This window comes from Eumetopias jubatus, unplaced genomic scaffold, assembly GCF_037043125.1.
Source record: "Eumetopias jubatus isolate StellerSeaLion01/CBP00866 unplaced genomic scaffold, mEumJub1_p1.0 scaffold_3, whole genome shotgun sequence".
Classification (NCBI taxonomy): Eukaryota; Metazoa; Chordata; class Mammalia; order Carnivora; family Otariidae; genus Eumetopias; species Eumetopias jubatus.
Window position 1 is genome coordinate 30,290,211 of NW_028274809.1, and position 27,242 is coordinate 30,317,452.

The 27,242-nt window shown below is 42.9% G+C and overlaps 3 protein-coding genes and 2 non-coding genes across 7 annotated transcripts in view; 2 read left to right on the forward strand and 3 right to left on the reverse strand.

The window, feature by feature from the left end:
* Window positions 1-13,429: 13,429 nt before the first annotated feature.
* On the forward strand, window positions 13,430-14,497 carry CMKLR2 (chemerin chemokine-like receptor 2). Its single transcript, XM_028112107.2, has one exon. It carries the CDS (start codon window positions 13,430-13,432, stop codon window positions 14,495-14,497), a length of 1,068 nt encoding a protein of 355 aa, XP_027967908.1.
* Window positions 14,498-22,813: 8,316 nt separating this feature from the next.
* EEF1B2 (eukaryotic translation elongation factor 1 beta 2) lies at window positions 22,814-25,509 on the reverse strand. Its single transcript, XM_028112263.2, has 6 exons — window positions 25,328-25,509; window positions 24,781-24,903; window positions 24,005-24,131; window positions 23,668-23,734; window positions 23,125-23,250; window positions 22,814-23,014 (listed from the first exon to the last, which is right to left on the reverse strand). The coding sequence occupies exons 1-6, from the start codon at window positions 25,405-25,407 to the stop codon at window positions 22,860-22,862; spliced, it is 678 nt and encodes a 225-aa protein (XP_027968064.1). The 5' UTR covers window positions 25,408-25,509; the 3' UTR covers window positions 22,814-22,859.
* LOC114216027 (small nucleolar RNA SNORA41) lies at window positions 23,384-23,517 on the reverse strand. The gene has a single exon (XR_003610674.1). It is a non-coding gene; the product is annotated as a small nucleolar RNA SNORA41 (small nucleolar RNA).
* LOC114216026 (small nucleolar RNA SNORD51) lies at window positions 23,813-23,891 on the reverse strand. The gene has a single exon (XR_003610673.1). It is a non-coding gene; the product is annotated as a small nucleolar RNA SNORD51 (small nucleolar RNA).
* A 441-nt stretch (window positions 25,510-25,950) lies between the features above and the next one.
* NDUFS1 (NADH:ubiquinone oxidoreductase core subunit S1) overlaps window positions 25,951-27,242 on the forward strand; it is a 30,033-nt gene continuing 28,741 nt past the window's right edge. The window contains exon 1 of one of the 3 annotated variants that reach the window (XM_028112212.2): window positions 25,951-26,161. The gene's annotated coding sequence lies outside the window, so the exon portion shown is untranslated. Of the gene's footprint in view, window positions 26,162-26,182; window positions 26,239-27,242 lie in introns of those variants that run through there. The other 2 variants (XM_028112211.2, XM_028112214.2) reach the window with 2 other exon arrangements.

Here is a 27,242-nt window from a genome sequence, read left to right on the forward strand (position 1 = left end):
CAGTCCTCTAGGTTCATACCTGGTCCAGTTCACCAAGAGAGACTTCACCTGCTACAGAGCCGTGAAGACTAATGCACTTGCCTGAATGTCCTCAGACATCCAGCCACGGAGCTATGTGGGAGTTGGTTTAGGTTCCTGGTCAGACAGTTTGGTTCTTCACTTTTCCATATTTTTCAGGGACTTTAACAGCAGAGTCAGAACCAGCCCCGGGAACAGAATAGTTTCTGGGTAGACGGGGGCCTATGACACAGGATTAATATGCATCTGCAACAGGAGCTCAGAGTTACAACCTGTGTGCCCAGGCTGGTCCCCTGGGCCTAGGGGTGGGGGTGGCAGGTGGTGAGTGGTGAGGAAGTCTAAGAAAGAACCCAAGCAGCTCTCATGTCATTCTCAACTTCCTCCTATCTAGTAATCCTCGTTTGTAGGGAAGCCTGCTTCATTTTTTGTTTTGTTTTGTTTCGTTTTTTTCATTTAGCCACAGGTATAGCTCTAGTAAAGGAAAGTAGAATTATTCTCTAAAGTCAGTGTCATTCTCAGAATCTCTCCTGCCTGAGAAAGTCTTCTTGTGCCTTGGGTGCCTAAAGGTTAAGAACATGTACATTCACAAATTTGGATAAGAATTTGAACCATGCCAGCTTGCTGGCTGATGGTTTTTCCAAGTTCAGCAATTTTCCTCATCTTCAGTGTCCTAATCAGTAGATAGAAAATAAGGGCTCAAAAATAATCTCAAGAACAGTTGTCATAGATTCTTGCTCTTAAAAGATGAAATTAAAGACCCCCCCTTCGTGCATGCCTCTGTGCCTTCTGCAGCCTCCCCATCAGGCAGTCAGCCTGTGCCCGAACCCTCCTCAGTGCCCACCCAATGCTATGCATCTGTTTGCTCGATTTGTTGGCTGGTAGGTTTTTAACATTCTCCGTTTTGAACAGCTATAAATTCTTGTTTCTACTAAGCCAAAATTTTCCTGGCTGTTACGCCAACATTTTTTTGCCCTAGCTCCAACATGAGAAACACAGAGAGTAAATGTCTCACTTTTTCCTCATCTTCGAGTATCTGCAGACAGCTATCAGACTCCTTCAGTTTTCCTTTCTCACTAGCTTGCTTCAAACATGCCAACAAAGACATAACTTTGAGTCCCCTCAGTCTCCTGAGTCCTTCCTTTTACGCTGCCTTCGCTTTCCAATGGTCTTCTCGAAATCTGTTTTGCCAACCTTAACAAACTCCTCCTAAGGCGGATTGACCATGACAAGATGGGGCTGAGGCTGCCAGCTTTGTTTTCATTGCCATAAAATAATTTTAAATGTTCATGACGAACGGCTCTAAACCACCAAAATAACGGTTCTGGAGCCCAACTGTTTGATAATGATCAGTTGCAAGACTTTCAACTTAGGCTTTATTTTATCTTCTGCAACTACATATTATCCCACACCCCCTCCCATGTCCTCCCAGGGAGGGAAAAAGGCTAAAATATTGTCAGGCATAATCTTACATGAATGGGTGGAAGTTCTAGAATTGTTGCCCTTCCCTCCAGCCCCCACATTTTTGCTGGCTGTTGAAAAAACTTTACTGTTGCAACCAAAACAAGTTTCCTTTCCAACTCCTTGACCAAGTTCACTTACTACCTCTCCCAGTGATACACAGTATTGTTTTGTGAAGTGGCTACAAATTCAGTCTATTCTGCAAGTCCCTTGATTTTTGTTCCTTCTCCTTTAGAATAGCCTTCTCTCTCCTTTTTAAACTATTTTTTAAGATTGATTGATTGATTGATTTTAGAGAGCGAGCGAGGGAGCATGAGAGCATGCGAGTGGGGACAGGGGCAAAGGGAGAGAATCTCAAGCAGACTCCCCACTGAGAGCAGAGCCTGACACGAGGCTCCATCTCAGGACCTATAAGATCCCGAGCTGAGCCGAATCCAAGAGTCTGACGCTTAACTGACTGAGCAACCCAGGCACCCTGGCCTTCTCTCTCCTTAAGAAAGGAAATGTCTTAGTATAAATTAAAGTAAGACTCCAGTGGCTGCCCATTCAATTTCCACCCTAAATCGGGTATTCCCCTTGGACTTCTGTAAATGTCATTGACAATATGTGACTGAGAAGCAAGACATCTTCAGTGCCGAGTAATGATGAAATAGAAAACCGGTATGTTATGGTAGGCTGCACAGAGTTATACTGGGTGCCCCTGACTTTTCGGAATTTAAACCATGGGTGGTATCTACTTATGAGAGGTCTTGTAATCGGTGAGGTGCCCTGTTGTGACTCCTGCTTCCAAAATCAATTCTTCAGGAGACATAACACTGTCAGAAGACATTTAAAAAGATGAAAACTTTAGTGTTGACCATTTATGTGAATGAAAATATCCAAAACATAAATTGGGAAAATTCGGATCTCTAGTAGCTGTGTAGTCATATGCCCTACAAAAATAAAGTTACACAAGTCCTGTGCCATCGAGGTTTTCAAATTCAGTACCCGCATTCCTTCTGCTAAGAAATTACTTGAAAAATCCCTTTTCAAGGAAATACTGATTTGGGGTTTTCTCTTTGCTATGACCAAGGTTTTGAAACATTACATTATTGATGGTGGTGATTCTCCCAGACTCTGGGTAAAATTTGGAAAGAAGTGAGGTAAAGACCTAGGCTGTGTTGGGGTGCCTGGCTGGCTCAGTTGGTAGAACATGTGAGTCTTGGTCATGACTCTTTATCTCGGTGTCATGGGTCCAAACCCCATGTTGGGCGTAGAGCTTACATTTAAAAAGAATGAAAAAAGTAAAAAGGCCTAGACCATATCCTTATTCAAAAGTAAATAGGTAGCTTATTTAAAAGAGAGAAGTAGGAGGAATATAATGCTCTATAGTATCCATTTTTCACCACTCTTGGCCAGATATGGGGACAATAGTGGTATCTGAGGGCTAGACACAGGGGGGCCCCCAACTCAAACACCTTCAGAAGGCGTGCATCTAACAATGTGTGAACTCCATACAGATTTAATATTGTTTAAAAATATGAAGCCCACAAAACAAAACAAATTTTTAAAAAAAGATTTTATTTATTTCTTTGAGAGAGAGAGTGCGAGTGTGTGAGAATAAGCAGGGGGAGCGGCAGAGGGAGAAGTAGGCTTCCCACTGAGCAGGGAGCTGGTTGTGGGGCTTGGATGTGGGGCTCAATCCCAGGACCTTAAGATCATGACCTGAGCCGAAGGCAGACACTTAACAGACTGAGCCCCCCAGGTGCCCCAAAACAAAGCAAGTATTTATTTATTTATACTTTTAAAAGTTATTTAGGTAATCTCTACTCCCAACGTGGGGCTTGAACTCATGACCCCAAGACCAAGAGTGGCTTGCTCTTCTGACTGAGCCAGCCAGGCACCCCCAAAACAAGTTTTTTTTTAATTTTATTTATTTAATTTTTTAGAGAGAGAGAGACAGAGACAGAGACAGAGGGAGAGGGAGGGGGAGACTCTTAAGCAGGCCCTCTGAGATCATGACCGGAGCCAAAATCAAGAGTCGGACATTTAACAGACTGAGCCACCCAGGGTCTCCTCTGCCAAAACAAGTTTTTAAATCTCTGCTTAAAATCTTCTCACACTTTTCTTTTTTTATTAAGATTTTATTTATTTATTTGAGAGAGAGAGATAGCGAGAGAGAGCACAAGCTGGGAGGAGAGGGAGAAGCAGGCTCCCTGTTGAGCAGGAAGTCCCATGTGGGACTCGATCCCAGGACCCTGAGATCATGACCTGAACCGAAGGCAGACACTTAACGACTGAGCCACCCCCGAGGCCCTCTTCTCACATTTTTCATGAAGTAACACAAACAGGTCCCCTTCTATTCTACCTCCCCCTCCACTGTGTGCTGGATTTAGTCCTGAACTGGCAATAATCAATAATCAAATCATGAATATGCTTTATGTGCCAGATCCTGAGTAGACCTCTTTTTGAGGATTTCCTTACGTGATGATTGCAGCCACCCTGTGAGTTAGTGCTATTCCTATACCATTTTACAAGCGAGGAAGCTGAAGTTTTGAGGTAGGAGGTGATTTGTCCAAGATTCCAGAGCCAGAATGAGGTAGGACTGGGATCAGATAACAAGCATTGTGATTCCAGAGGTCAGGGACCACTTTATTGCTGAGTATTTCAGTTATACCTGTGTGTTCCTTAGCTCAAAGTCTCATAAACAAATTAAGCCTGCAGGTTTCTCCCTGACCCAAAATTAATCGTTCACTGTTTTCTCTGAGCAATCCACAGAGCCATACGGATTGTACGACTCCGGACACGAATTTCTCGGTGAAGCGTTGAAACAACGGAGACGTAAGTAGGTGTTGACTTTGCAAATATGTGCTGTGTCCTCTTCAACTGTTCAAGCGAAACCTGGGGTTTAGACTTACAATCAGCTTGCAGGTGCCTTTTTATGAAAAGACCTGGACCCCAACAGAGTGAAAATAGGTATCATTTCGTTTCCACTTAATTCAATTGTCTTTTTTTTGCACATAAAGGAAGAACTTTCTCCCAACCCCACTGCCTTTAAAAGTGAATAAAACATTTGTATGCCTAAAATTAGTTAGCTTTCCTATCTGAAGTTCATTTTAATGCCAACTCAATAAAAAAATTATTGTGAAGTTTATACTCAGTTTAGCTTAGCTTCCTGAAAGTGTCTATTAATTTCCCAGGTGAAAGTCTATCAAAGATGTCTCCCTCATCTTTATTCTCACTCTCATGCCTAAGGCCCTTCCATCTTTGGCTTCAGTCATGGTGACATTCTCCCAAACCACTGCCAGATGATCTTTACAAAAACAAAGGTTCAGTGGTATCACTCCCTGCTACAAACATTTTTATTTGCTCCCAACTGGCAATGGAATAAAATCCAAATAACTAAACATGACATTCAAGAGCTTCATTACCAGAACACTCCCCTTTTTTTGTTGTCTTTTTTGAGCCAAACCAAAATACTTCCATCTTCCTAATATGCCAAGGACAGTTGTTATTTATCTTAATGTCTGACATTAAGTAATAAACGACATAAGAGCTACAGATAAGTGAGATGTTTCTCTATTAATGGCTATGTGATGCCAGGGCTTGGGGTGGGAGAAGTGATATGAAAATCACTGCTCCATCACCTCCCACTGGAACCACCCAACATTTTGTTCCAATTTACACCTCCTTTGCTTCCTTTGACCGAATCAACAGAGTATCTTTATAAAACATTGCGATACTACAGCATCTTCCAAGTAGAGACTGTTCACCCAAAGGGCAGCAAAATATTCTGCCGGTGTCAAACATCCTGAGTACAACCTGGGGTGTGGTATAGAGTTTATATTTGATAGCTAGTGGAAAATACTGAGCAATGCCTCCAAATAACCCCCCTCCACACACACACACACACAGACACACACACAGACACACACACACACAGACACACACACAGACACACACACACAGACACACACACAGACACACACACACAGACACACAGACACACACACACAGAGACACACAGACACACACAGACACAGACACACACACACACAGACACACACACACACACAGACACACAGACAGACACACACACACACACAGACACACACAGACACAGACACACACACACAGACACACACACACACACACATTCTTTAAAAAAAAAAATCTCTCTTCCCTAAGAAGACAGCCCTTGGAAAATAAAGTTTGCTGGGTCACAGATCTCTGGTATTCACCAGAGTTTCTCTGTCATGTCAGTTGATTCTTTCTACTCATTCTTGTCATTCATTCAGAAGCAAAATACATGTTCCCTCAAGGTTTTCACAGGTGGCACATTCAGCTCTCAGGTCCATTTTTTACCAGGGTTGATGGGGGAACTCTACAAGGGCAATCCTCATAGACAAAGATCAGCAACATCAAATCTTTCTCTCTGTTCCAAGTAGATTAGAGACTAACTTTTCTTAAGACTTTTGCAATTGTCCATAAAAATCCATCTAACTCATCACTATGGAACTAAATTAAACCCCTTTGCATTCACCAAATGTTCTGCCAGAAGGAATCTTTGTGTTTTGTCAGGATAGATAAACAAAATGCTTCCCTCTATAGCCGAACCACATTTAAAAGTTTAAAAGTCGAGGGGCGCCTGGGTGGCTCAGTCGGTTAAGCGTCTGCCTTCGGCTCAGGTCATGACCCCGGGGTCCTGGGATCGAGGCCCGCATGGGGCTCCCTGCTCAGTGAGAAGCCTGCTTCTCCCTCTCCCACTCCCCCTGCTTGTGTTCCCTCTCTTGCTGTGTCTCTCTCTGTCAAATAAATAAAATCTTTAAAAAAAAAAGTTGAAAAGTTGAAAATCACCTTTAAAAGTAAAATGATACACATTTCTACCAGATGTCCTTCCCCAAAATCATCTGGGTTTTGCAGACGATTTATCACTACGCTTTCTGCCAGGACTCTTGCAGTGAAATCTCTTTATTCAGAGAAAAGTTCAGGCTTTGCAATCTTTTAAATCTGAATAGATCAGAAACCAATTTATTTAATTTTAAAAACAGTTCTCTGCTCCAGGACTAGACATTTGCCACTTGAGTCTCTGGGTAAATGTCACCCAGGAATGTGATAACGTGGGTCCTCCCAGAATCTGATTCCCCGCGGTAAACAAACCTCTTCACATTCTTTGGAAACCAAACCATACCCTTCAGGGACAGTCCCCTGATCTCTGCTCCACGCCGAGTGTTTTGCACGCGTTTCCAACCGACTTGGGGGAGCCTGCGTCTGTTCTCACACACGGCGCAGCCTAGCACTTACTTAAGTGGCCCCTCAAAAGCTGTTATGGTCACGTATACCTTTGTTAGTCTTCATCTCAGTCGGAATAATTTATTTGCCTTTCAGCAGCACATATGGCCTAAGACAAATACAGTAGCTCTTTCCTCTTTTCAGTCAAGTCCGAAAGTCTCATCCTGGCATTGTTATTATTGTGCTCTTCGAAGCATTTCCACATCGAGAAAGCTGTACGAGGTCCCAATGGAAAGTCACTGCCGGCCAACATGGATGGACGCTGCCTGTTAAATAAGAGACAGTGTTTCCTTTAGGCCTGGGTTTAAAGACTTACTTAGCTTGCTTTTCACCTTCATTTCGGGTGACTGCCCAGCAAGGCTCATTTCTCTTGCCCAGATGTTTCTCTAGTTTCACCGCTGCGTCTGATTCTCATCCTTCCATCACTTTTTAAGCCATATGTGCATGTGTACAGAAGCACGTGTGTGCTGTATCCACATGATTAAACTGAGGACACATTTTCTCGTGTTTCCTTTCTGTATCTCCTGCCCTTTCTCTCTTATCCCACCACAGATAAACACAACCGGATTGATGATACAGCAGAATATCAATTTTTAAAAGTTAAAAAAGTCATCTCTAAAAAATAAATAAATAAAAAGTCGTCTTTAGGGACGCCAGGGTGGCTCAGTCACCTGAGCATCCAACTTTGTGATTTTAGCTCAGGTCATATGATCTCATGGATTGTGAGATCGAGCCCCATGTCGGGCTCCATGCTCAGCACAGAGTCTGCTTGTCCCTCTCCCCTTCCTTTGTCCCAACTCACAGCTAGTCTGCTGTATTAATTGGTAGAAAGTTAATGTGAGGGTCTCTGGAGAGGCGTTGAGTAGTCTTAAATCTACGGTCGCCTCCCTGAGACCAAGGGGCAAGTCATTTGCAGAGGCCAGTTCAGAGTTTCTATTTCCATGTTAAGGTATAGCCTCCTCCTTCACTGTTAAAAGCGCAAAGTTTTCAAGAGTTGGCCCACCCCCGGGGTCACAAATTTGTAGATGGTCTGAATGCGGTCCGCAGCCGTTTTGTTCTGAAGTAGTAGTTTGGAAGCTGGAAGCTTTTCACATTAGTAACATAGAAATCCAGCCATTCTTCAAAAACTCTGACAACACTAAGCCCTTATTTCTCACATGGAGACATTTGGCTAGGACGGTACAGTAGCTGCTGACCACTGTGGGCGAGTCCATTGTTCTTCAGTTCCCTCAAATCCCATTGTCTCCCCAACCTGAACTACCACACCTCTTATGGTTACCTGCCCCTGGGACATTTGAATTTGAAATAGAGGGTAGAGGATGTTTAACCTCTGCCAAAAGAGTATAGGTCTAATATTGTCACAACTCAAGATCTGCCCCTCATTTCCTTATAAAGTAGGAGTCTTATCAGCTTACCATGGTCAATTTCAAACACTCCCTCATATTCGAGTCCCCATGGTTGAAAAGGGTGTTCCTTAAATGACTCTTGCTGGGGTAGAGAGATGCCCCTTACAAGGTCAGCTTCTTTCTCTTTCTGTTGTCCCCAAAGGGAAGCTCCCCCACTCCCTTTCTCCCAGGAATCTTCCAGAAGCCATGGCCATTGGTAGGAGTAGCCGCTTCCTCAAGGGTTTCTGGCAGCATCTTTTCACAGGACGTGGGCATGGCCAGGTCTCCACCACAGTGCTTAAAGGCAAGGCCCAGGGGAGCTAAGTGAGTTAGGATACAGGTCCTGCTGCTCTAACAAAAGCCCAAAAGAATAGCAGAGAAAATATGTTCTCACTTCCTCCAGAAGGAGGAAGGCCAGAGAAGCAGGGCAGCTGTACTCCACGAGGTCACAGGAGGGCCCACACTTCTTATAGCTTACGAAGACACATGTTTTCCTCATCCATGTGGTGCAAGACAGCTCCTCACTGCATCCATATTCTAGACAATGACAAGAGGGAACAAGGGGTAGTAGAGGGCCTTAGACCCTGGTACACAAGGCCCCAAAGCCTGGGGGTCATTTTTTACTCTTCTCTTTCACATCTGATCCACTAAGAAACCTATTGATTCTGTCTTCAACATATAAATTAGAATTCAGTCTGTCCTTTTTTTTTTTTAAGATTTCTTTATTTATTTGAGAGAGAGAGGTAGAGAGCATGCATGTGAGTGGAGGGAGGGGCCGAGGGAAAGACTCCCCGCTGGGCGCAGAGCCCGACTAAGGAAGGGCTCAGTCCCACAACTCTGAGATCGCGACCTGAGCGGGAATAGAGAGTCAGATGCTAAACCAACTGAGCCACCCAGGAACCCCAAATTCGGTCCTTTCTCATCACTTCTGCTACCCCCCTGATCCAAGCCACCCTCCTCTCCGGCCGTGATTATTCCAATAATCTTCGAATTGGTCTTGCTACTTGTACACTTGCTTGCCCACCGCCACAGCCACCACTACCCACAGCGGTCTGTTCTCAGCGTAGCAGAAGGAGGGATTGCACCATGATAGAAACAGATTCCTTTTCTGCTCGGCTCAGATCCTTCAAGGGCATCCCGTTTCCCTTAGAGTAAAAAGCACAGTCCTCCAATGGCCTGCAAGTGTCTGCATATCTGACCTCCCACACATCCTTGTTGCTTCTTTTCTTCTACTCTTCCCTTGTTCACCTTGCTCACCCTGTTCTAGACACACTGGTATCCTTCCTATTTCTGGAATACGTTAGAGGCACTTCTGCCATAAGGCACTGGCTGTTCTTCTGCCTAGACCACTCTTGCCTGCAATATCCACACGACTAACTCCCTTACCTCCCTCGGACTTTGTGGTTGCTGCCTTCCCAATGAGTCCTTCTCTGACCACCTTACTGAAAGTTAGAGCCCCCTCTCCTTTTCCCTTTATTCCATTCTCCCCCCTCCCCAGTTTTCCTGCAGCACTTACCAGCTTTTAACACACTTTAACACACTATGTAATTTGCTTTTCTATTATGTTTATTTTTTACTCTCTCTGGCTGGAATCTAAAATCTAAAAGGGAAGAAATAATTGTCTCATTTAGTGAAGAAGCACAATTAACTAGAATAGTGCCTGAGAAATGGAGGCACTTACTGAATATGTGCTAAATGAATGAGTGATTATGATTCAGAAATGGTGGCTGCCAGCTCTGGGCTAATGCTGTGGGTTGAATTGTGCCCTTCCAAAAAGGTCCGTTGAAGTCTTAACCCTCAGCATCTCACGATGTGATCTCATTTGGAATTAGGGTTTTTACAGAGGTGATCAAGTTAAAACGAGGACATGAGGGTGGGTTGTAATCCAGTATGACTCGTGTCCTTATGGAAGGGCGAAATTTGGACATGGAGACAGACATGCAGGGAGAGCACCATGAGGTGATGAAGGCCGATATTAGGATGACACGTGCACAAGCCAAGAAAGGCCAAAGTTTGCCAGCAAGTCACCAGAAACTAGGGAAGAGGCACGGGACAGATTCTCCCTCACAGACATCCCTCACGAGGAAACCACCCCACCTACACCTGACTTCAGACTTCTAGCCTCCAGACTGTGAGACAATAAATTTCTGTTATTTAACAATTTTAAGTTTAGAGCACTTTGTCACATCAGCCCTATGAAACTCATATAGTTAGTCACGAGATATGTGCGTAGGCATGAGATTTGGAAACCTAATTAGATCCGGAGGTGCCTATAAACTGCAAAGCAACATATAAACAAGCTGTAATAATTAAACAAGAATATGTCCCTAAGGGTTAACTGTGATTGTACAAGGACTCAGGGGGACAGTTGCTGCATTCTGCCTTACTTCTGTCTTTTCCCATCCTACCCATATCCCTCACCATCGCCACCACACAAAAACATCTGCTCTAAGTCACAGGGGAATTCCTAGATTATACTTCCTGTGAAGGTTTCAGCTGGGCAGCATTCAGCAACTCTCGAAGATCTTTCTCCAAGCTTTAACTAACTGGACCTTGTGTCTAATCAACTCATCTGCTTTCTGGAAGATTGGGGACCTCTCTGATACGGGGTTTTCTGTTTGAAGGGATTCTGAAACAGATGAGCTAGATCACTCATCCTCAAGGTACCTCCCCCCCCCCCACCAAGAGAACTGGGAAGAGAGGTGGTTGGTGTCCTTCAGCAGGCCCTGTGATCATTTCAGTAACGGCATTAGAAGGGGGCGGTTTCTGACTTTTGGTGAGGATAATGGTTCTAGTGCAATTAGGGGTCTTCCATTGGCTTTCTGTGTTTGAAGAATGAAGGTCCTTCTACTTACTGCTTAGGATTTTGTAAGGTGATTTAGACTGCCACCTGGGGCATTTGGCTTCAGAATTCCTAATAGCCTGAAAGGTCATAGGCACGAGGAAGGAAGGGTGTCCCAGTACACAGGAGAAAACGGAGACAGGGAGTTAGACGCTAGGCTAGAAAAGATTTGCCATTGAGGAGGTTCAGCCACCAGAAGCAGTGGGCAGAGTAAGATCCCCAGACCTGCAAGAAAAGGGCAGCAAGAAGGAAGCCAATTCTTGCTCAGTGAAGTAGGATACATGAAGGACAAGACTTGGTGTCAAGAAAAAAGCCAAGATCCTGGGAATGGCATTGTGGGTCAAGGTCAGAGAGATTCTGGCAATGACGGTGACATAGGGGTGAACAAACAAACTCTCCGGTTACATTTGGTTCTGAACAGGATCTGTAGCCGAGTCAATCATTTCTCTAGCCCATGTTAAGCACCTGTGATATGTTAAGACGTATACTAGGCACCATGAGGATCAGAGATGACAGGCATTGTTCTCAAGGAGTTAAGAGTTTGGTAGGGCAGAAATTGAAGATAAACCAATGACAATTTATTAGTGCATTGAGTACAATAAGAGTACAGTGTCATACAAAATCATGGTAACTAAGAGCTCAGGCTCTGGGTCCAATAGATCTGAGTCTAGATCCTGATTCTCCAGTTACAGGTTGTGTGATCCTGAGCAAGTCACCAAGCTTCCTAAACTTCAGTATCTTTTCTTATAAATGGGAATAATAGTACTACTTACCTACTTTATAAGATTCTCGTGAGGATCAAATTAGTCCATACATGCCTGGCACCTAGACAATTCCCAATAACATTGACCTTTTTTTATATAATAATAGTGATTATTATTGTAATTATCTGGGAGAAGGTAATGTCAGGAAATGTTTCCAGGAAAAGGCGGCACTTAAGGGGAATATTGGAAAAACAAAGAGAAGGTGGCTGGGCCTGGGATTGGGAGGGGGCTATTGAATGGCTTTTATTTTTTAATTATGTCCTGCCAGGCTCCTCAAACAATTTGAGATAGGATGATGAATTCAGTGTTAGTAGAATTTAATGTGAGATATCTCTGAGCAACACTCATGCTTTGACCTCTTCATTCTAACCCTACTATAATCCCATACTGTTTTTTCTTTTAAAGATCTTATTTATTTATTTGAGAGAGAGAGAGAGAGAGAGCACATGAGCAGGGGGAGGGGCAGAGGGAGAGGGAGAAGCAGACTCCCTGCTGAGCAGGGAGCCCGATGCAGGACTGGATCCCAGCACCCTGGGATCATGACCTGAGCTGAAGGCAGACACTTAACTGACTGAGCCACCCAGGCACCTCTATAATCCCATATCTTATATGTTTACCCCATTAATTACTGTAGCTCCATGAAATGAATACAACTATTAATTTTCTTTCTTCTTGATTTTGAATACTAACAAACAGAAATAACACAAAATAAAATTGATGTAGTTAAAATTGTACCCAGTAAACTTTGTTTTGATTGTAAAAATGATTTTTACCTCTTCTTAACCCAGAAAAACTGGTCTTGACAGGAAGGAAAAAAAAAGATCACAAAAGAAAACTTAACTTTGGGTGAATTTATAATAGATAAATTTTGATATGGGCAAAAATAAAATAAAACTGAACAAATCACATTTTTGTTGTAAATGTATAAGATAATTAATCCAAATTAATTCAAAACAAAGGAATTTCAATAAAATAAAAATTTCAGTACAATTTAGGGCACTCTATAGAAAATTGGTATAGAAATTAAACGGTCATAGTCAACTTTATTCCAAAAGATACCTTTTGGTTAAAAAGTCTTCCACACTGATATAATTCTTATGAACATGTTTGCATTCATAAACATAGATTCAAAACATCCATGGGTGCAAAATAGTGTGTCAAAATCTCCAGGTCTTGCCTGTGACATCCGGATTTGTGGATTGATGAAGCAGTTAGAACTCTCTGTCTGAGCTTAGAAAGTCAGGGTATAACTAAGGGCTTTGAAGTCATCACCACGTAAGTATTCCTCTGTTTTCTTTTGTATCTTCCATAAAATAATAATGCAGAGTCAGAACCTAATAAATGCCTGTTGAATGTTAAATTCTCTCTAGTCAGGCCTATAAGCCTTATGGATAGAGGATTTGCACCTGTAGAGTCAATCATTTTAATTTAGCACTTACTGAATACTATGCAAAAATGAGCTATCACGGCTTTGAGAGTAATCAGAGCAAAACCGAGGTACCCCAAGATTTGGATGTCTAGAATATAATCACAGACCTTACCAAAAATTGTACTATTTCTATCCAGTTCATCGGATGAAACATTTTTATCCTAATGTTCCTTGTTCACTGAACATTTCCTCTTTTAAAAATTGTTCTCTTTCTTTTCAAATTTGCTTCTATAGATATCCTCATTCTCCACTTGACAAGGTCATGGAAGATCTAGAGGAAACATTATTTGAAGAATTCGAGAACTACTCCTATAACCTGGAATATTACTCCTCAGAGTCTGATTTGAAGGAGAAAGTCCAACTGGGAGTTGTTCATTGGGTCTCCCTGGTGTTATACTGTTTAGCATTTATTCTGGGCATTCCAGGAAATGCCACTGTCATTTGGTTCACGGGGTTCAAGTGGAAGAAGACAGTCACCACTCTCTGGTTCCTCAATCTGGCTATTGCAGATTTTATTTTTCTTCTCTTCCTACCTCTGTACATCTCCTATGTGGCCATGAATTTCCACTGGCCCTTTGGCATCTGGTTGTGCAAGGCCAATTCCTTCATTGCCCAGTTGAACATGTTTGCTAGTGTTTTCTTCCTGACGGTGATCAGCCTGGACCGCTATATCCACTTGATCCATCCTGTCGTATCTCATCGGCACCGAACCCTAAGGAACTCCCTGATTGTTATTATATCCGTTTGGTTTGTGGCTGCTCTAATGGGTGGTCCTGCCCTCTACTTCCGGGACACTCTGGAGTTCAATAACCAAACTCTTTGCTATAACAATTTCCATGAGCATGATCCTGACCTTACTTTGATGAGGCACCATGTTCTGACCTGGGTGAAATTTATTGTCGGGTACCTCTTCCCCTTGCTAGCAATGAGCATTTGCTACTTGTGTCTCATCTTCAAGGTGAAGAAGCGCAGCATCCTGGTCTCCAGTAAGCATTTCTGGACCATCCTGGCTGTGGTCATGGCCTTTTTGATTTGCTGGACTCCTTATCACCTGTTTAGCATTTGGGAGCTCACAATCCACCACAGTAGCTATTTCCACCAGGTGCTTCAGGCCGGCATCCCCCTCTCCACTGGCTTGGCATTCCTCAATAGTTGCTTGAACCCCATCCTTTACGTCCTAATTAGTAAGAAGTTCCAAACTCGCTTTCGGGCCTCAGTTGCTGAGATCCTAAAGCACACACTGTGGGAGGTCAGCTGTTCTGGCACAGTGAGCGAACAGCTCAGGAACTCTGAGACCAAGAACCCATGTCTTCTGGAAACAGCTCAGTGAGTTATCAGTAGAAGGCTTTTGCGGGGGGGCCCTGACAAATGCTTTCAGATTATTTGGTTCCAAGGTATGGTAATAACCATCTCTTTCTGTCAATCAGTTTAGTGGCATTACATTTTTGTGTGGGTATAAAACGTAGGAAAGATCTTCATTTTTTCTCCCTGCAAATTAAATTATCTGTCATTCTTGCTAATTATACCGTTGTGGATTAGTCACCACTGTGGATGCAGTATCAGCTATTATTTTTTAAGTCCTAATGACTTTGAAGTCCTAAATCTTAATATTAAATAGATGATAAATTCATTTCAAAAATGTTAACATATGTGCTTAAGCTCACTTTAATTTTGCACCAGTAACCTATTAGACATATTTTTCAAATGCAACATGTACTTCATTTCTTTATTTCATGAAATCTATGTATGTACATTTATAAATTAAAGTAATAGTTGGTTATAGTACTTTAAAACATTATGAACTATTCATGCTTAGTGAAGTGTCCCAGAATCTAGTTGCTTGAAATGACAATTTATTATTATAATGTCTCACAATTCTGAGTCAGAAACTCAAACAAGGCCCAGAAGGGATGTTCATCTCTCCGCTTCACGAGGTCTGGAGCATCAGCTGGACTGGGATGACCCAAATGGTAGAATTTTGGAACAGCTTGTCTCCTCTGCCCTACTGTCCCTTCTCTTCATCTTTTTTTTTTCATACAGCTCATCCAGTATGGTAGCTCAGGGTGGCCAGACTTCTTATATGGCAGTGTAGGGCTCTAAGAGACCAAAGTGGACATTTCTAGTCCTCTTTAAGCCTATGCCCACCCCTGACACAGTATCACATCCACTGTACTCTCTTGGTCAAAGTAGTCCTGGACCAGCTCAGGTTCAAGGGGAGGCAACATAAACTCCACCTGCCAGTGTGGATATGCTCCTATCTTTAATCCCTCATGAAATCACTATAAATATTAATATTCTTGGAAAATTCTGGGTATGTGCAAATATGTATAAGATTGCTGTAAACATAAAACACTGACATCTAGATGGTAGATAGGCCAGCCTAATCTCAGAATGATTTCAGAAAAAGAAAGCATGTATGACATTGATATATTTCTACCTTCTATTCCCATAACTCTATAGACACCAGTACAAGACCAATAAAGTAATACCTTTAAGTTAGTAACCTCTTCAATTTTAAAAAGCATTTAATTTTTTGTAATTTCTTTATTTTATTTTGAAAGTTGGGAGGGGGGCTGTGTTATTTCTTGAATCAATATCCTTTTTTATTTCATCTCTCAGCTTCTGGAAATGCCCATTAGCCCATAGCAACAATCAGATCTGGTTTTGGAAATTATTCCTCAAAAATGTGTGGCATAGCTCAGCACATCCCAAACTTCTGTCATCCCCCAATTTCATGATTTCTGCCACCCAGTATGGAGGGAAGGCAAGAAGAGAAAGGCTCATTGTGAGTGTCTGTCCCCTCCACAACCGGAGTTTAAGATACTCCATTCTGGGTTCCCCGTCACCTTCAAGGGACAGGCCCTGATTTCCCAGGATCAGGAGAAAAGCTGGAGGATCAAAGACAAAGAGAATTCCTTAGGCTCATCCTTAGTTTGAGCAGATGGAGGGATTCTCAAGGCTGTGGGAGAAAGAGGAAGGCTGAAGAGCAGGAAGGGGATTAAGCAACCAAGGGCAGAAGGAAATGGAGCAGATGGTGTTACCACCTAAGAAGCAGGAGCTTACCAAAGGCCTATGAAAATATTTGAGATATTTAAAAAAATGTTATTGGCTCTAGAATATAAAAAAGGAAACTTGAAAAGTCAAAATTAATAAATACTTAATCACATGACTATAAAATACGCCTTTATGTCAATGAGTCAAATGAAATATTTCAGTTATATAAAAACATATTTAATATGGACTTTCAATATGTTTCAGTGTTTGATATGAGGAGAGAAACTTCGAAAAAAAATGCTTTAAGGAAGGTCTATAAAGGTCTTTTTTTTTAAGATTTTATTAATTTATTGGACAGAGAGGGAGCAAGGGAGAGAGAGCACAAGCAAGGGGAGTGGCAGGCAGAGGGAGAGGGAGAAGCAGGCTCCCTGCTCAGCAGGGAGTGGGGCTCCATCCCAGGACCCCGGGATCATGACCTGAGCTGAAGGCAGATACTTAATGACTGAGCCACCCAGGCACCCCAAGGTCTACAAAGGTCTTAAAGGAACTCTGAATTCATTTGAGAACCTAAGGAAGGTTATGGGTACTTTCCCTAGAAACATGCTTTTTTTCTTTTTTTTTTTTTTTTTAATCAGTCTCTGCCCAAACGTGGAGCTTAAACTCACAATCCCAAGATCAAGACTCAAGTCGCATGTGACTGCCAGGTAGGTACCCCTCCCTAGAAACATGCTTTTAAATAAAATATCAGAGAGTCCTTAGATCCTGGGCTAAAGACTCTAGTTTTAGTGGCTTTTAAAATAGCTGATAGTGGGGATGTAACAGAAATCTGCTAGTGGAAAGTAGCAGCCAGTACAAGTACTTAATGTTTTATTCTCAGTTTGAGGGAAGATCTGAAGAGTGGCACTGGCCCTGGGCCTGGGGACTCCAAGCCTCCTTCCCTAACAGTTGGAATTTGGTTAGTGGGGCTTTCCAGGGGTCTCCTGATTAAAAGCAGGATGAATGACTAAAAGGACAGAGGCTGGAGGAGAGGACAAGCGCTGGAGCAATTAGGGAAGGAAGTGAGGGAGCTCAGTGCCCAGAGTTGGCAGAAGAGTAAAGAATCCCAGGCTCTCAGGGACAGGGGCATAGACACCAGGAGACAGACCTGCCTCTTTAATGGAAAGCATCTCTTTGAAGAGGGCAAGTCCCAGGGCCTCCAGAGGCAGGATATCTGGATTTGAACTAAGGCGCGAACACATGCTGTGTCTGTGTCCTTGGCTAAATTAATTCAAATTTCTAGACCTGTTTCTCCCATCTGCAAAATGGGGATAACAATAGTAGTATGCGCTACAGGGCTGTTGTTGAAATTAAATGAGGTGATGCAGGTAAAGCACTTAGAGGGGTACTTAGACCTATAAATAACTCGATCAAACTTAGCTGGTATTAATCAGTGAATTCTTGGCATCTTCCGACCTTAGTAAATGTTAGATCCTTTCCTCTTGGATGAATATAAACATTTCATAGGAAGAATAAGGGAGCTACACAGAGAACTTTAAAACAAGATAGTTTGTAAGTACGTATAAAAGACTATGTGCCTAGGGCGCCTGGGTGGCTCAGTCGTTGGGCGTCTGCCTTCGGCTCGGGTCATGATCCCAGGGTTCTGGGATCGAGTCCCACATCGTGCTCCCCGCTCGGCGGGAGGCCCGCTTTTCCCTCTCCCACTCCCCCTGCTTGTGTTCCAGCTCTCGCTGTCTCTCTCTGTCAAATAAATAAATAAAATCTTAAAAAAAAAAAAGACTATATGCCTAGAGGTGGTAAAGGGCAAGAAGCAGATTAAAAGTTGAAAGATGTATTTGGAGTGCATCTTGAAGAATGACTCCAATTTTAACAAGTGCAGATGAGAAAAGAGCCTTTTCAGGTAGGTGACACAGTAGGGGCAAACGTACAGAGGAAAACAGGCTATGATCAGAAAAAATAGTGAAAAAAAAAAGTCCCATTTTCTAGGGACAGAGTGAGGATAGAAGATTCACAAGTTGGTGTCCAGCTTGAATAGTAATCCATAGTTCCTCAATATTCTTACATATGGGCAGTTCTTTGGGGGAATGAATTTAAGAAGCCCATGAACATTTTCCTTTGATTTTTACTTTACTGAAAGCTATGCAGGCCAATGGCATTCCAAACAACAGATGCTCATTTGGGTCATTTCTTGAATGCATCTATTACCATCCATACAGAGCGTGTAATGACAAAATGTGTTTATCAGTCTCGGTTCCATTTTAAATTTACCCTTATGTGACTTTATCGTCTCACTCTCCCTAATTTTTTTTTTTTAAAGATTTTATTTATTTATTTGAGAGAGCGAGTATGAGAGAGAGAGAGCACATGAGAGGGGGGAGGGTCAGAGGGAGAAGCAGACTCCCTGCTGAGCAGGGAGCCTGATGCGGGACTTGATCCCTGGACTCCAGGATCATGACCTGAGCCGAAGGCAGTCGCTTAACCAACTGAGCCACCCAGGCGCCCTCACTCTCCCTAATTGAGGATATGAAGCAAGGGTTACACCAATGAAATAGGATTAAATTGTCTAAAAGCAGGGATGAAGAACTTTCTTTATTCTATTGCCAACACATTACCTGGCCAAGGACCCCGGTTTCAGTTGTCTCTCACTAAGTGAATAATCGGGCAAGTCATCTTTCAGAGTTGTTTCCTCATCTAAATGGTGATAAAAGTGTCTGTTTTGCTTATCTCATAGCTTATAATGGGGTCCAAAATGGACAATGTGTATGAGGCATGTATTTTTGTATTTTTTTAGTTTTTTAATCTAAGGACAATAATTGCCATTGCCAAATTGGATTTGTTCGGGGTTGGGGGGAATACATACAGATCCCAAAACATGAATGCAACTTTTTTATTTGTCTTTGTCCATAAGCTTATCTTTTCATAATAGGGAAAAAAACTCCAGCATTTTTCAGTGTTGCTCTAGTCTGTAACTTTTTAATTATATTGTTTATAAAGTATTTCCTTGAGTATATATGCCATAATTTAGCCGTTTCCATTCATGTTAGGACTGTGACAATCCTTTTATTCACTTGCTTCCATCCATACCACCTCCAGGTCAGAGCTGTCTGCCTTTGTCATTTTCTGGCTCAGAAAACTTCAAGGCTCTCCCCGCCAGCCCCCCATACACACACTGCTTTCACAGAAGGAGCCAGCCTGGATGTGCCACCTGACCCCACCCTATCTAATCCCAAACAGACACTGCAAAATCCAGCCAAGTTGATCTAATTGCCTTGTAAATGTTGCTTTGTCTATTCTATTCCTGTGTTTTATCCCCTCCTGGAATACTCTTTTTCTTTCCTTTTTTTTTTTTTTTTTTAACAAATTACTGATCAAGGTCCACCCAGCTCAAGTCCCAACTTCTCCAAAAAATTTTTCGATTCTAGCCTTCCCTGACCCTCTGAACTTTTGGATTACTTGCTTAATCACAAAATGACTAATTTTTAACAATTTTATGTGTGTTCAAGCCACCTCCCTATTGTAATTTTCTTAACTCTTCTTTTGTATTTTTATAGCTTCTAACATGGTGACACTGAATCATTTTTAAGTCCCACACTGTTCTCAGCCTGTGTGAGGGATGCCAAATATGAAAAATAAGTATGGTCTGAGTTACTGTAATCATTTATGGGCATACAAAAAAAAGCTGGCCTCTTTTATCTTCTGTTAATACTCCAAAGCCAGAAACAAACTAAAAAATCTCTCTTTCTCTATGTCCACCTATGCCTTCTGAACCCATTGGTTCAAAAACAGGTTATTCAGTACACAGGCTCACATGCAAATGTGAGCATTGCTTGTAACAGCAGAAAGCTGAAGCAATCTAAAACTCCAATAAATAGACTGGTTAAATAAGATATGAGACAATGGATTATGTAACTGTTAGAAAATGAGAAAGCTTTAGAAGTACTGACATGGAATATTCAAGATATAATTTCCAAGACATCCAAGTCTATTTTTATGGACAAAGTAAAAGGTGCAGAACAGTTTGCATTGTATGCTACAATTACTTCATGCATATGCTCACACTAGTTCTGGAAAGAGCTAAGAACCTGTTGACATTGGTTGCTTTTATGGAGCTAAATGGGAGGCCTAGGAGAGGGGGCAGTGGGCGGGGGGGACACACAGAGACTTCATTGTATAACTTCTTGTTTTGAACTATGTTACTGTATTATCTATTTTTTTACATACAAAATTAAAAGATACCACTAAATATATTTATGTGAGGCTGTGGAGTCAGGATTTTTTTTTTTAAGATTTTTTATTTATTTCATAGAGACACAGTGAGAGAAGGAACACAAGCAGTGGGAGTGGGAGAGGGAGAAGCAGGCTTCCCGCCGAGCCGAGCAGGGAGCCCAATACGGGGCTCGATCCCAGGACCCTGGGACCATGACCTGAGCCCAAGGCAGACGCTTAATGACTGAGCCACCCAGGCACCCCTAGAGTCAAGATTTTTAAAGTCATGTGCTTCATTTGTCATTTTAAGATTTACAAGACAGCTGTGGTTTGAAATAACCATTCTAAATTTTTTAACTCTTTTTACTTTTAACCACATTTTTAATCAATAGTTTTTATCATTTTTGTTAATACTTCTTCTTCCAGCTATTTGGTGCTCAATCCCTTTAACATGTTGATGATTGTGAGTGATCTGGGGCTACTATTCACTAGTTGCTACATGTCGATGATTGTGAGTGATCTGGGGCTACTATTCACTAGTTGCTACATCTCGATCTTTCCATGGCAACATTTCCAGAATCCCCAGGCTCCGGTTCTACAGAAAATTAAGTGCTGCCCTCTGCTGGCTCTTATGACACTGACAACCAGAAAATTTCTCATGACGTTGGAAATGCTTGGTGAAGATGATCGTAGTCATTGGTACATACTCGTACCAATTAAATAAATTACCTCTCAAATTTAATAATTTCCCACATTTAAGGCAGTCTCCCATATAAAGAAAATCAGATTGAGAGGAAAAGAATAGAACTGTCTGGTTTGGCTAGGAAAATTCTGACCTCAAACAAACCATTTATTCTTTTTTGGTCTACAGATTAGAGAACACAAAATAAGACTTTTAGAAGTCAGTAATTCCTGGGGTGCCTGAGTGGCTCAGTCGGTTAAGCATCCAACTCTTGATTTTAGCTCAGGTCTTGATCTCAAGGTCGTGAGTTCAAGACCTTTAAGAACCAAAAGCTGCCTTCACCTACTTAGCTACAGCACTACCTCATTTTTTTAAGATTTTTAAAACTTTGAGAAGAGCGAACGTAAGCAGTAGGGAGGGGCAGAGGGAGAAGCAGACTGCCCACTGAGCAGGGAGCCCAATGTGGGGCTCAATTCTGGGACTCCAGGACCATGACCTGAGCTGAAGGCAGACGCTCAACCGATTGAGCCACCCAGGCACCCTGCACTACCTCATTGTCGAAGTCCCTTCACCCCAATAGGTTGCTATCCAAATCCAAAAAAATGTCCCACTCAGTCCCCACCTCCACACCAAAGCCAGGTTTATGAACCACAGCCTGGGAATCAGTTACCTGTATAACCTCCTTCCCGTGACACAGTGCTACTCAAAATCACATTCCCCAAAGCACAAATCAAGCTCTCCATCAGGGGGCCTGAGCTGGTTAAGCATCTGCCTTCTGTTCAGGTCATCTCAGTGTCCTGGGATTGAATCCCTCGTGGGTCAGCAGGGAGTCGGCTTCTCCCTCTACCCCTCCCCCCTGCTTGTGCTCTGGCTCTCAAATACAAAATCTTAAAACAAGTTCTCCCTTAACAGTAAATGAGGCATTATCTTCAATTTGCAGTATTTGCCTTGACAAATTTGTAATTTGGAAATTTTGGGAATCCCTCCTTGGACCTAACTTCCCTCCTCTGGGTTAGGTGTCCTTTAGTGAAGTTGCACACCCCATCCTGTATCATATTGCTTTCAAGTGGGATTTTTAATTGTGTGATTTTTCAATCTGGAGTAACCCCCAACTAGAGGGTTGGGAAGTAACATGGTTACTTCCATGTTGTTACATGGAAGATCCTATGTAACAACAAATTACTTCATCAGTCATTTAAGTCATTGATCCATCTCGACATTTAACTTTTTCCAAATATTTCATTAACTATTCCAGCAAACAAAGGACATACACTGTGCCCAATTATCGTCTTAAGCACTTTGTATGTATTGATCCACTTCTCATCAAGGTACTTCCAACATTTCCATTGCGGAAAACCAGTATTACATTAAAACTCCCTGCAAAAAGCCCAAGGTTTGAACCATTATAATCTACAGGGCTAAAAATCTAGTTGAAACTCTTAACCCAAAATTTCCCCAAGTGAAGCTTACCTGATTTCTTTTGAAAACAAAGCAAATATGAAACTTGCAACACTGTGGTATTAAGAGCAGCATCCTTGTGCATTGGGTACAGAAACTATACTACGACTGAGTCCATTTCTATTAATTTGTTTATAAAATCTACTCAACACCTACCTGTATTCATAGTATTTATGATAGATATTTTTCTCCTTTTTGGGCTAAATATCTAACAATGCTGACCCGAATTTATCTTTATGAATTATATGCCCATTCAATTTCTTCCCTCAAAATGGAAACCACCCTACATAAGAGTCAAGAGCCAGCAGCTGTCTTTTAAGCTTTTATTTAAGGGTAATGATCTATGATGTAGATTTTAGATCTTATTAAAAGCAGCCACATCCATGGACTGCACATAGTCCTCAAAAGCAGTAATCCGCTCCTCCAGCATATCTGTTCCAACTTTATCATCTTCCACTACACACTGTATTTGAAGTTTTTTAATTCCATATCCCACTGGAACTAGTTTAGCTGGAAAGAACATTTAAAAAAATCTTAGTTAGCAAAGTCCTGTTGATTGACAAACATTGTAAATATGCAACTTCCAGATGCCACTTCCTAAAAGCAAAGATTGAACTCACAAGAGCCCCAGACCAAGCCATCCGCCTGAATGCTTCGGACGCACTCCTCTAGTTTTGCCATATCTGTCTCATCGTCCCAAGGTTTCACATCTAGTAATATGGAAGACTTGGCAACAAGTGCAGGTTCTAAAAAAAGGTACAACCAGCATTATTCAGACACTCAGTTATGTTTTTTCATTTTAGTTGAGGACACCTTTAGAATCTTAATCTGTTTCCTAACGGATCATCTCCTCAGCCAAACAAAACTACAGAATACATCTTATGTTTGTTACGCACATGGCCGCTTTCTGTTGTGCTAAGAAAGAGGTATTTAATTGTGTTAACAGTTTCTTTCCCACAGAGGAATGCCACAACTGCTACCATAAGAACAGCTGCAGACCAGTAGCTGTGGAAGTTTTATGAAGAACCACCTATACAGGTTTTTAAATACTGACCTAGTTAACAAATGCAGAGGCAATTACTTTGGAAATCAAGCTTCAGAAAAAGATTACTCACATTACCATGAAATGAAGTTAAATCAGCACAAATTATAAAATGACCTACTTTTGGCTTTCTTTGACTCATACTGTGCAAGGCGTTCCTCTCTTAGCCTCTTCGCTTCTTCACTTTCCTATAGAGAAAAATTAAGTATGTTTCACAAAGCTGGTTGTTCCTCAGCTTAATGCTAGTGGAACCATCACAACAGACCAAGTTTTTTCAGAAAAAAGCAAATCCATCACAAGCTCAGCCGAAAGATGGTGATTTGATTTTTTTCATCATGTAACCAATGAGAATTTTTAAGTCGGGTAATAAAGTGGTGAAACCGGAATTCAAATCCAGGCAATTTCACCACAGAGCCTATGATTAAGCTCACTGATGTATGTATTAATTTATGCCATACCTCCTCATCATCAGATCCAAAGAGATCAATGTCATCATCATCTTTACTATCTGTAGCTCCACTTCCTGTGGTGTCTTCCACATTAGCAGGGCCATACTTGCCCAAAGCTTTCTTCACTCCTGGAAGGCTTGAAAAAAAAAAAAAAAACTTAAGTTCCACCACCACTAGGTCGGTATGTTCTTTTGCAGACAGCACATGAGAACTTGTTTCCATCACAATTTACCAAGAGATCATTTTTGTATTAAGAATTTACCCTTAAACAGTAAATACTTATGTAAATACTTTTGTATGTTTAACTCCTCACCCAACAAACATTAGTAGCATGTTGAGACATTATATTCAATACTCACTATGATTTACTCTTTCAGTATGAGTATTTCTGTTTGAGATTTCATTAAGTATGCTCAGTTCCATTCTTAGTGAACTGGAGTCCACTTCCCCAAACTTCCACCCTTGTTGGCAGTTTCAGAAGAATGGCCAAGGACTGAATGAATGAGCCACCCTCTCACCCCAGAGGTGGGCCCCCCGGGTCAGGGTGGAGGCACATTGTCAGGGCATTGTGGGGAAAAGTTGAACTGCTGTTGTCCATGTTCTACCTGTTCTGTGAAAAAACGGAGGACTTCAGTCTCTTGGCCTTCTAAAGTCACAAAGATAATTTAGCTTACAATATCCCAAACAAAACTGAAGTAGCCTGGCTCCAATTTTGTCATGTGAAAATCCTGAATTTAAGCTTAGAAAGCGTTCTGTTCTTCAGATAAATACAAAGGTAATTTTACCTGGCCTTCTCCTTTTCGTAAGACTTGATGTGATTATACCAACGGAGGGCATGATACAAGTCGGCAGGTGGGGGACCGGAGACTGCTTCAAATACTGCCACGTCTGCTTGTGACGGCACATACCTGCCAAGGATACAAAAATTACACACGCCTTTAAGAAAAAAATCTACAAATATCAGCAAATAAATGACAAACGGCACATCCGTCAAACTACTGTGAACTGGCCCATTTGCTACTGGGCAACCTAAGCTGCTGTATTTATTTTTTAAAATAAACTCAAGATCGGGGTCCATGCGTTTGGTTTTCCGCCCTACCCTGAGAATCCCGGCCACTTCGTGGACCTCAAAGCTTGCAATCTCTAACGGGAGACCTACAAGCTTACTTCCACAAACTGAGTGAACAAGGGGAAAACCCTGGCTGAATCAAGTCAGTGGAAAGAAAGCACATGTTTAACCCTTCGCCCCTCGCAGCCCCGCTACCTTTCCCCCAGCGGCGGCGGCACAGGCCGCGCCACGTGGCCCGGCCCCAAGCCCGGGCCCGTCCTCACCCCTCGATGTAGCTCTTGTCCGCTAGGTAGTCGTTGAGCACCTGGAGACCGGCGGGGCTTTTCAGGTCTCCAAAACCCATGGCGTCGGCTGATCCCACGAAGCGGGCGGCAGCGAAGGAAAAGAGGAGCGGACGTAGTCGGCGCCTAGCGCAAGGTAAAAAAAAAGGGGCCGCAAAAGGCCGGAAAATGCCTTATATAGAGACGGAGGCGTTTCCCTCGGCCGCACAGGGTCGAAGGTTAAAGGTCAAAGTACGTTAATACCCTCATTACTCCACGAAAAACTCGGGGGCTCTGAATTGAACGCCCCACAAATTATCTGCGGGCCTCTATGTGTTTAGAAATAAATTAATAAAAGGGGTATTTCTTAACTTAGTACCTCCGCGGCTCCGGAACACTACAGGGACCGCCCCTCGAAGCGCCGGAGATGACCGAAGACGCTCGGCCTCAGGCACCTGCCCACTTCCGGCGGAACTGCGGTTTCAAACCGTCTCCCCGCCCCCGCCCCCTCCAGGCTGCCCGCCCTCCGCCCCGCCCCCTGTCCAGGCTGTCCCCCTGTTCGGAAATTGCCGAACTCAAGCTGAGCGGAAATTGTCGAATCTGGAGTTTCTAGTCCCTCCTGGCTTCCCGTTCTTCAGGCCCGGCGGGCGAGGTTAGCCAAGGCCGCCATATTGAATAAGCAATCCGGCCTCTGAGGGGGTTGGTGAGGTACAGGCAGTTCTGCAGAGCGGCTTCGGCGGCTCCAGGGAGAAGGTGAGGCCGTGAGAGCGTGAGAAAGCTGAGGTTCCCCTTGCCGTAGCAGTTGATTTCTTGACGACACTGTTTCTTCTGGCCCAGGTGACTCATTCTACTCTTGTCCTTGAGTGGGCGCTTCGTCCCACCCCGCCTCCCCCGGAAGCCCCTAGGGCCGGCAGGTGAGGACTGTTGGCGGTGGTCTCCGGTCTCTGGAGCGAAAAGCAGGTGTAGAACCTGGAGGCTCTGGGAGCGCTGGCCCGGAGGCAGGTTTGTGGGTGACCTTCATTCTGCAAGGGAAATGCAGGACATTCCCCTTTGTGGAGAGGAGGCCGTTTTGTTCCCTGGGAGAGGATGTATGTCAAGTGACTTAGGCCTAAAGACTGAGCGTCCTCCCCCCCAAATTAACATATACTTGGTGTAGTACACCGACCGCTGTTGCCTTAGCAACCATCCACACCTCTGGTTTTTGTTGTTTTGTTTTTGTCCGTTGAGTGCATTGGACAATATTTCTTATTCCTTTCCCTGGTGGGAAAACTGAAGAAAATGATACTTAAAAATTTGCCCAAGGTCGCACTGCGAACGGCATGGCTACGTTGTTTAGCTATGTTGAGATCTAGTGCATGTACCGTTTAAGACCGTGGATCAGACACAACTCTGCTCCAGAACGATTTGAGGGCATTGAAAATGTATCGTGAACTGTTTCTGATGAATAAACATCCAGGTTGTTTCCTTAGGGAATGTTCTTTTTTACACCGAATTGCAGGTGCATTGTTGAGCAGGGTGTTAAAAGGCTGTCAGAGCACCTGCACTTTTTAATTCCAGGGAAGTGGAAGTTTCGGCCAGAAATTTGAGATAGAATTCATTTCGCAAATAGTGTTGAATGTCTATTATAAACTAAAGATGAGTCCATGAAGAAGAATAAGATGGGTGATTTGACTGGGGAGTAGTTAGGAAATTTAAGGTAGGCTGATCAAGGAAAGCCTCCCTGAGGAATGTGTTAAGCCCCGATCTGAAGGACAAGAAGCCAGAAAGATCTAAGGGAAGAGCATTTCAGTCTGAGGCCACAGCCTGTGGGGGAGAGGGGAGGGGCTGTAGGGACAGTGTGGAAGCTAGGAGACCTGCTGGGGGGGCTGTTGTTATGGTCCAGGCAAGATGATGGTGGTCTACAGTAGAGTGGTACCTT